This window comes from Physeter macrocephalus, chromosome 11 (genome assembly GCF_002837175.3).
Source record: "Physeter macrocephalus isolate SW-GA chromosome 11, ASM283717v5, whole genome shotgun sequence".
Taxonomy (NCBI): domain Eukaryota; kingdom Metazoa; phylum Chordata; class Mammalia; order Artiodactyla; family Physeteridae; genus Physeter; species Physeter macrocephalus.
In genome coordinates, this window is record NC_041224.1 from 60,740,811 (window position 1) to 60,750,111 (window position 9,301).

A 9,301-nucleotide genomic window follows, 5' to 3' on the forward strand; every position below is an offset into this window, starting at 1 on the left:
GAAAATATTATTTCATGGTTCTGATTTGTGTTCCTTTATTATGAATGAGGTTGACATATATTTACTGACCTTTTTTATTTCTTTTGTTTGCTTTTGGGTTGTGGTCTTTTTCTTGCTACGTGTTAAATTCCTTGGAAATTTAAGGAAATTTTCTGTCATGTGTCACAGTTTGTAGTTTGTTTTTTGACTTTTAGTAGTTTTTAATATCTACTGAATTTTGTATCTTGCTTGTAAAGTTGTCTCCATTCCAAGTTCATATATCTTTTTTACCCATGTTCTCTTCTAGTGCTTTTATGGCTTTTCCCTCCCACTTCTCTCTCCCCTCCCCCCCCCTTTTTTTTTCTCTTCCTTCTCCTCCACATCCTTTCCTTCTCATCTTCTTTGGTTTAAATCTTTTATCTACCTGGAATTTATTTTGATTAAGGATCCAGCTAGCCAAGAACTCTCTTATTTTCCACTGATATGAATCATAAACTAAATTCCCATAAAGTAATTGGATCTGTTTCTGGGTTCTCTCTTCTATTCTGTTGACCTGGCAGTGTGGTGGTACCCTGAGGAATACTGTCTGGGTTCTTTCCATCACTTACTAGCTCTGTGACCTCCATCCAAGTCTCAGTTTCTGTACATTGGGACAATAATATTATCTAAGTTGTGATGAGCAAGTGAGAGAATTAAAATGCTTAATGTAGTGCTTAAAACAGTGAAGTGCCTGCTATATGTTAAGTATTAATATAAGTGGGGCTGATGTTTCATTTGTCTTTTTTCTCTAACCAGAAAGTTTATTTTTAATGAAGGTCTTGCAAATATCTTCCTTTTTTTAATCATTAGTTTGTTTGTTTATATTGTAGATAGGAGCCTTTCTTCCACTGTATATACTTCTAAATGTTAATGTTTTGATATAGGCATTTTAATGGATTTCCCTTTTTTTAAAAAAAATTTTTTTTCAGTTGCTTCATTTGGATGTCCCAGATACACTAATCATCATTTACAGGTAATGATGATTTTGCCTTCTCATTTCCAGTATTCATACCTCATATTTCTTTCTTTTACCTAATTACAATAGTTAAGATAACCAGAAGGGTATTAAAGGGTGGTACTGGAGCACATCCTCCGCACATGTTTGCATTCAAATTTAGATTTAGGGAGTCCCTTCGTAGAGATCTGAAAAAATCTTTTAGGGCAACTCTGTCACTTCATAGTTGAGGATACAGGCTCACAAAGAAGTGACTTGTCCATCCAAGGTCGCACAAGGACCAAGTGTCAGAGCCTGAGGTAGGATCTGAGTTTACTGACCTGCTGCACAGTGGTCTTTCACTGTAAGACTCTCACACCAGTACCAGAGAAGCTCATCTTAGGATTTCTGCCAGATCTGTGCCTGGCAAAAATATCTGACTGGACTGCAGAAATCATCCAAATTCTAAATCATCTTTTTTTTTTTTCTTTTCTGTATTTCAAGTAATCTCTGCTGTATTAAGTAACAGATGTCCAGACAAAAGAAAATGCTGGCAGTAATATATTTCATCAGACACCTGATCTAGAAAATTTCAGTATGAGATGCAAATTTCAGGGAGCTCACAAAATCTTAGCTTTTTGGCAAGCTTAGACAAAATTATATATTCTAATTTGCCTGTGATTTGTAAATTTGGTTTGCTCAGTTCATCTGGAGAACAGAACTGGGGTTTACTCTGGCCTCAACCAGTAGGAAGAAACAGTTGGAAATTTCTGTTTATTGAGCACCTACTGTGTGTCGGGCACTATATCAGGGATGTGAATACAAAAAATAAGAATCATGGTCCCTGTCCTTGATAAGCTTGTTGTCCAGCTAGATGTCTCTACCTGAAATCTGATTTTCTATTTTTCCTCAAATTTTAATTTTGAAAGTTTAAGATGTTACTTTTGAACTCTGGCTTGGGCCATCTTCTGAAAGCATTTCAGAAAACTTTACCATCATCATTTAAAATATAGTACCAGGGAGACAGGAACAAAGAACATGCACAACTGATTAGAAAGGATGAGTCCTTAAGGAATGGTGCCCCCATCTGCTTTAAAAAAATATTTTTCTGCTCATACCCTTTTTTTTTTTTTTTTTTTTTTGCGGTACGCGGGCCTCTCACTGTTGTGGCCTCTCCCGCTGCGGAGCACAGGCTCCGGACGCGCAGGCCCAGCGGCCACGGCCCATGGGTCCAGCCGCTCCGTGGCATGCGGGATCCCCCCGGGCCAGGGCACGAACCCGTGTGCCCTGCATCGGCAGGCGGACTCTCAACCACTGCGCCACCAGGGAAGCCCTTCATACCCTACATGGAGCCTTGTGAGTTTGCTAGGTACATTTTAGCCTATATCTTATTGAAAAGCTTCAGAGGCCAGGTGCCAGGCTTGTAACCCTCCCTTCAAGCTATACCAGCCAAGCTCCTATGTTCCGGTTTCAGTTTTTGTTTGGAACATGCTGTCCTACTTTAGTGTGATGTCAAAGCTAATGTAATAGACAGTGACACAAAAGCACTCTGCAGATTTAATGTGGTCGATTAAGCTTGACTGTCCTTTGATAGGGATCTAGTTGACATTAATAGTAAATATAAGGATAATTTGGGGGGATTTTTTTTTTAAAGGTAAGAAGTAGTGCAGAATAAAGGGCAACGTGACATTAGCTAAAGGTAAAAACAAAGGCCAATGTGGTGAAGACAGGACCATTCACTACTAATGGCTGTATTAAGTCAATCACCCAAGGCGTATCTGGTGGAGAAACCTGGCCACTTCATGTTTGGGGTGAGGTGTGGTTGCAGTGAGTCATATGCCAGAAAAGCATGATTAAGCCAGCTGCTTCGATTGCAGGCTGCCTGGCATCTTGGGGCTTAAAGCCAAGAGTCTAGTGTCTTATTTGGGGAGAGTATGGATGCTAAAAGCTCTTGAATACTGATGGAGACAGCAGCTTGTGTTTTATAGACTTCTAGGAAAGGTCTCAGAGAAGCTCTCCCACATTTCCTGGTAAAGAATTATTCTCCCTCTCTCTGTTGTGTTTGTATTAGCCCCCTTCACCTGATACCCATCTTGTTAAGAAGTACCACCTTTCTTAACAAACGGAAGACCCAGAAACTCCACTGTTCGCACTGGAAGGACACCCCTTGGGGGGTTTTTACTGATGACTGCTGCCACCAAGATAGGCTAAAGGGCAGCTGAGAAAGGCCATGCTGTAAGAAACTGACGTTGAAGACTAGAGAATAACAAAATCTTACGGCTCTAGATTTCTGGTTCTATAATTTTAATGTGCTTAAAATTACCTCACAGGAACTGGATCTGTGAGGTCTGGGGTAGGACGTCATCTGTGGTTCTGATTTAGGTGGCCCCTAGGACCCCACTTTGAGAAGCTCAGCTCTGGATAGATACTCTGCTTTAAGAGGCACACCCTGCCCTCCGAGCTTACATGCCCACACCATCTGACACCAGAAAGAAGCAGCACTCTTACCTGAATTTCTCCTTTTCAACTCTTAGCTGGCCGGTACTGAGGGACAGCATAATTGATGTCCACTTCCCTGCAGAACACCGGATGATGGCACAAGGGCCTGAGGCCTCTCTCAAAGCTACCCAAGGTCTGCCCCTCAGCTCCTGTATCTTCTCTGAGGGCCGGCGCCCCTCCCGCATGGGGTCTCACCATGTCAGAATCAACATGAGACCCCCCGGAACATCTTGCACATCTCAGTTCACAACTCCTTGTTGGAGGTCCTTTCCCTCTACTAGACAATGAGCTTAGAATTTAAAAAATCCTGACAGTCCACGGAGCAGATTCTAAAACCGCCTTCTGCTGGTAGTTTGGTTCGCAGTCAGGCCTCGCCCCAGGCACGTTTTCCTCCGCGCTCACGTGCCGTGGAATTGCTTTATTATCATGAGGCCGTCTGGAAATCAGCGCAGCTGTTTTGAAGTAGTGTCTAGGATGGGCCGATAAGGCTTCTAAAAGACTAAACAGTTTTTAAGGTGGTTATGCTTCATATTAACACTCTTGAGTTCACTCCTTAGCTCCATCATAAATAATTACACTTAACTACCAGACAGAGAGCATTGCTAAGAACTCCCATCTATGAACCATAATATGAATTTTCATGTTGATTTGCGGTTGCGTTTTGGACAGCTTGCCACCAAATGCTAAAAATGCTAAAAATGCTTCAGAGGCTGCTGTTCATCTCCCCCCCAGACATTAGCAAATGTGCCCCCAACTCAAGAACTGGGTGATCTCCTGTAGCAAATTCCACTCTGAAGACTTGCTGCAACGAGAAAGTCTTCTAAACTGCAGGCGGGAGCCAAGTAAACTTGAACAGCATTAAGATGACAACACAGTTCCCATTACTCAGCATAGAAGGTCACTTGTGCATGTAAACCCCTTTTTTGTTGTTCGCTTTCTAGCCTACATATTCACCTGCCTGTTGACCTCAACGCTCAGCACACTGGAGTCGCCAGGGGAACTCTGAAACACAAATGATGCCCTGGCCCCTCTCCCAACCAATTAAGTCTGACTCCCGGGGGTGGGCCCTTGTATACGTAGCTTTTAAAGCTTCCAGGTGATTCTAATGTGCAGCCAGGCCTGAGAAACGCTGCTCTAGCATGAGGCTTTGCTCCATGTAAAATGTATCTTCTCTGCTTGCCCTACCAGCACACTTAAGGCCAGTCAATGACATTTATACCCCAGAGCAAATAATTTCAGAAAGGGAGAATTGATAAGAGAGAGAGGAGAGCGACACAGTGCAAGGGCTGAAGGCCTTGAAGATACAAACAAGCCTCCCATTTTTTCCACCTTTTGACCATTTAGTTATTCTTGGCCTAGGGTAGGGGAGGACATGGAGGGACTATGACATCCTGGGGATAAAGGCTGCCTCTGAGTCCAGGGGCTGCAATTCGGTGACCTCTGGGCTGCATCAGACCTGCAGATGCATTTTGTTTGGCCTGCATTGTGGCTGCACATGGCACATTTTAAAAATGTGAATGCCAATCTCTGAAAGTCTGGTTTCACATGAAAGCATTCTCAGAGTTGACAGAGTTTGACAGAAAGAAGACTTGGTGCCAGATCAAACAATGCACTTTTGGGTGCGGGGTCATTGATTCTCCTTTAGCCAGACTACTCCATTCATGAGGGTAATGACGCAAATGAAATACGATTTTAAAATGTTGCCTTCTGATTCTGGTTTCACCATTTGAGAAAAAATATTCCCATAAAGAGTGACGAGTGTGCTTCCCTGGTGGCGCAGTGGTTGAGAGTCCGCCTGCCGATGCAGGGGACACGGGTTCGTGCCCCGGTCCGGGAAGATCCCACGTGCCGCGGGGCGGCTGGGCCCGTGAGCCATGGCCGCTGAGCCTGCACGTCCGGAGCCTGTGCTCCGCAACGGGAGAGGCCACGACAGTGAGAGGCCCGCGTACCGCAAAAAAAAAAAAAAAAAGAAAAAAAAAAAAAGAGTGACGAGTGACTTCATAGCAATTCCTTCTAATCCTTCACGAAGCCCTTCTAAGGCTGGGCTAGAATGACAGTCTGGCTCGAGACAGCAGTCCTGGGATTAGTCTGGATTTTGCTGTGGAACCTGGGGCTCTCTCTTAACTTCTCTGGTTCTGAGCGTCCTCATCTATGGGGGAACAGGACCAAATAATTTCTAAGATTCTACTGGCTTCTTGGGATTCCAAAGGCATGAGAATAGAATGGAGACAACTAACTTTAAGAGTAGTCTGTGGGTAAAGGTGAAGAAACTAGAAGTCAGGGTCTGAAAGTCAGCACTGAGATGCCAGCCTAGAGAAATCTGCGAGGCCTGAGAGGAAAGAGCAGGAACGAAGGGGTAGAAGCTACAGTGACATGTGGGTTTCAACCATCTAAACTGGCCAAAGATGGAACACGTGGGCTTGGGAGGGAGGGAAAGAGGGAGGGAGTGCTCCATCACTGGAGATGTCCATCTCAGACCAGGCAGCCACTGGGAGGGGATGTTGTAGGGAGCAAAGGGTGGACAAGTCCCTTCCAAACATCTAGAGACAATGGGAAAGAAGCAGGGAGCCCCTCATCCACCTCCTGTCCTCAAAGAGTGTAGCTCACTAGGACATGCTCTGCCCACAAAAGGGATGGCAGCCTCTTAGTTGTTTTTAAACACTGTATTTTTAAAAATTTCTTTAAAATATTTACGACAGTAAAGGTCGTACTATGTGACAGGGGACAGATGCCTTTGATGTATCCCCCCTTTATTCCTACCTCAAAACAAGGTTAAGGCATAAATTACTTGGCTGAGCACCAGGCGTGCCTCTTGTCCTCGGGGCGCTGTCATTGGTAGTACCACTTGTCCCATGGGCTGGCAGATCAGACGTTCGCCACCAAGGTTGCACAGGCTCCGGGGGTTCCTGCACCGGCTTTATCCAGTGCATTCCAGGGAGGACCCCTCAGCACTGGTCCAGCCCTTCTCCCCCATGGGTGATGGGTGATGGGTGGTCGGAAGGGAGGGATGGGAGGCCGTGAGAGGCTGTGTGTGTGTGTGTGTGTGTGTGTGTGTGTGTGTGTGTGTAGGGAGGGGGTGATGCAGGGAGGGGAGGCCCGCCACCTCTACCCCTGCCCACGGCCTGCAGCCTTGCCATCGCATTGGGACAGGCTGCGGTGGAAGATGAAGTGGGAACGTGGAGCCTGGGGATTGCGTCATCCACACTTCCGCCAGCCTCCCAGGAACAAAAGCAGCAGGAGGGGTGGCAGCTGCAGGCCTGCAGCTGCTGAGAGCGCTTTGGGAGGGGATGTGGGCGGTGGTCAGTGTGAACGCACGGTGGGGATGCGGGAGAGCCCGCCCACCTCCGCATCTTGGTGGGTGCCCAGCCTCCTAGGTCCCAGCTGCCTGTCCATCACAGTCTTGGCGTCCCAGAGTCTGTCTTCATCCAGGCCAACAGCTGTCACCGCTGAGCCCCTCAGGCAGGGGGCGCTCCGGGGACCTATCTCCGGCCTGGGGAAGGGGTGAGGAGACTCGGGAGCCATGGACAGCGTTGGGGTGGGAGGACGGCGCAGAGTGCAGATCTGCTGTCCCATTAGGTCCCACTGGAACTAGAGGCCTGGAGAGGGCAGAGTGGGTTTGCATTTGTAGTCTTCCCCTCTGGGTTTCTTCTGAGCATGGGGTGATGATGAATTTCTAGCACCTTAGTGATGGGGGCATCAAATGCCCCCACAGAGCCTGGGGGCGGCTTTGGGGTGTACCTTGGGAGGGGTCCCTTTAAATCCCTAGGGATCTGTGTTGGAGGTGCCATGGCTCCCAGTAGGACAGTCCCTCTTAAAACTGACTTGAGTTCCTTTCAGAGGGAGCAGACTTGGTCTCTCAGGAGATGAGGTCAAGTGCAAAGCGAGCTGGCGTCCTCTCCACCCCAGCTCGGTGGGCCACGGGCCTGCACACTGCCTGGGCCCGCGTCCTGGCCCCCATCAACTCACAGCCTCCCCCGGAGCCTCATTCCAGCACTTTGGGGGTGGGGTCCAGGCCGGGCTCCCTCCTGCGCTTGGCACTTTTAAAGAAGCCGAGCTGTGGGAAGGCAAAGGGAGAAATCTCAGGGGTGGGCAGGGTGGACAAGGCCTGTCTCCCCTTCCTGCTCTCCCTTCACTCACTCTCTTAAGGCTTCTTTCCTCAGAAGGCTTCCCTGAACGCCCCAGCTCACGCTGCATATCTCCCCTACCACTGTCAGGCTGCACGATGGGCCACTTAATTGGTGACGGGGAGGCTGGAACCAAGTGGACGGAGCCTGTGTCAAGAGGCAAGCAGTCATGCTGTTTGACGCTGCCCTAGTCAACACCCCTCTCTGGGCCTCCTTCACCTCATCCATAACAGGAGGAGGTTGAGACCAGGGGTTCTTAGCCTGAGGCTCAGAGACAGAGAAGGGCTTTTGGGGGACTTCTTAACAGCCTGACATTGTTGGAGAAATTTTGTGGTTGCGTGTGCTTGCTTTTTTTCTGATCAGAGGAAGCCTAGCTTTCATCAGGTTCACAGAGGGACCCACAAAAGGGTTGGAGCCGTAGGCTGAGCACCCTCTGGTGGCCCTAGCCCATCTGCCTGCTGTGGTGAGGAGTTGGCAAGTTCTGGGGAGGAGGCTGGGTGGGCCCCAGCTCCCACGCAGAGGAGAACATGGGGACTGGCCACAGAGCTCAGAGGCGGAGGCCCCAGGCCCGGACAGCCAGGATGCTGCCCCCCACCTGCACCCTGCGGGGGCCCTCACCTTCCACAGTGCCAGGACCAGCAGCGCCAGCAGCAGGAGGCCCCCCAGGGAGCTGCCCACGATGATCCAGATGGGGATCTGTGAGTCCTCTTGCTTTGAGATCTCAAACGTGATCTGCAAGGTGAGGAGTGAGGCCAGGTCAACAGCGCTACTATTCTGGGGCCCAGGTGGCAGCCTGGGGCGGGGCAGGAGGGTAGGAGACAGCGGGCACCTGGTGGGAGAGCTGCATCCCCTTCCTCAGGGAGATGCTGAAGGGATGGGTGGCACCAGCCTGCCGAGAGGCCTCAGAGCTCCCAGCCCTGGCACAGCGGACACCTGACTCGTGACCAAGTGATCCCACCTCCTCTTGGAGAGGCTTTCTGCCTTGGGCCTGGGGCCACTCCACTCTCCCTGCTTTCTCCTTCTACCACATGGGCCACTATTTCTTGCTCTCTTTGCTGCTTCCTAAATGTTGGTGTGTCCCATGGCTCTGGTGAGCTGGGGACTGACTTATGGAGTAGGCACCGTGGGCACGGCGCCCAGGGTCCATGGTGCTTTTAGGGGCCCACAGAAATGTTCTAATTTCTTTTAAAGTTAGAATCAAAAAATATAATCTTGTCTGGATTATATTTGTCTTTCTACAGACCAAGTCAGAAAATAATGCTTTTAAAAAAAATCTTGTTTATGGAGTAAGGCCCTGAAAGCAAAAGTGCCCAGGGCCGTGAGAGCCCTAACGCAGCCCCGGGGAAGCTCACTCAGTCCTAGGGCCGTAACCATCTTTATGCCTGCTGATGCTTTCACATTGTTACCTTCTACCTGGACTCTCCACTGCATTCCAGACTCATATCCAACTGTCTACTCGGCCCGCCTGGCATCTTTACCAGGTCCCCAGATAAACTCCTGATCTCACTCCTCACCCTCAAACCTGTTCCTTCAACATCTTTCCCCTCAAAGCAGATGGCAGGGGCTTCCCTGGTGGCGCAGTGGTTGCGCGTCCGCCTGCCGATACAGGGGAACCGGGTTCGCGCCCCGGTCTGGGAGGATCCCACATGCCGCGGAGCGGCTGGGCCCGTGAGCCATGGCCGCTGAGTCTGCGCGTCCGGAGCCTGTGCTCCGCGACGGGAGAGGC

General features: G+C 49.1%; 1 protein-coding gene across 2 annotated transcripts in view; it reads right to left on the reverse strand.

Moving 5' to 3' along the window:
* Positions 1-5,554: 5,554 nt before the first annotated feature.
* Positions 5,555-9,301, reverse strand: part of ITGA11 (integrin subunit alpha 11) — a 129,104-nt gene continuing 125,357 nt past the window's right edge. The window contains exons 29-30 of one of the 2 annotated variants that reach the window (XM_024128744.3): positions 8,194-8,307; positions 5,555-7,505 (exon numbers count right to left, since the gene is read on the reverse strand). In XM_024128744.3, coding sequence (XP_023984512.1) covers positions 7,434-7,505; positions 8,194-8,307 — 186 coding nt within the window. In that variant the 3' untranslated portion in view covers positions 5,555-7,433. The remainder of the gene's footprint in view (positions 7,506-8,193; positions 8,308-9,301) is intronic. The other variant, XM_024128745.3, reaches the window with a different exon arrangement.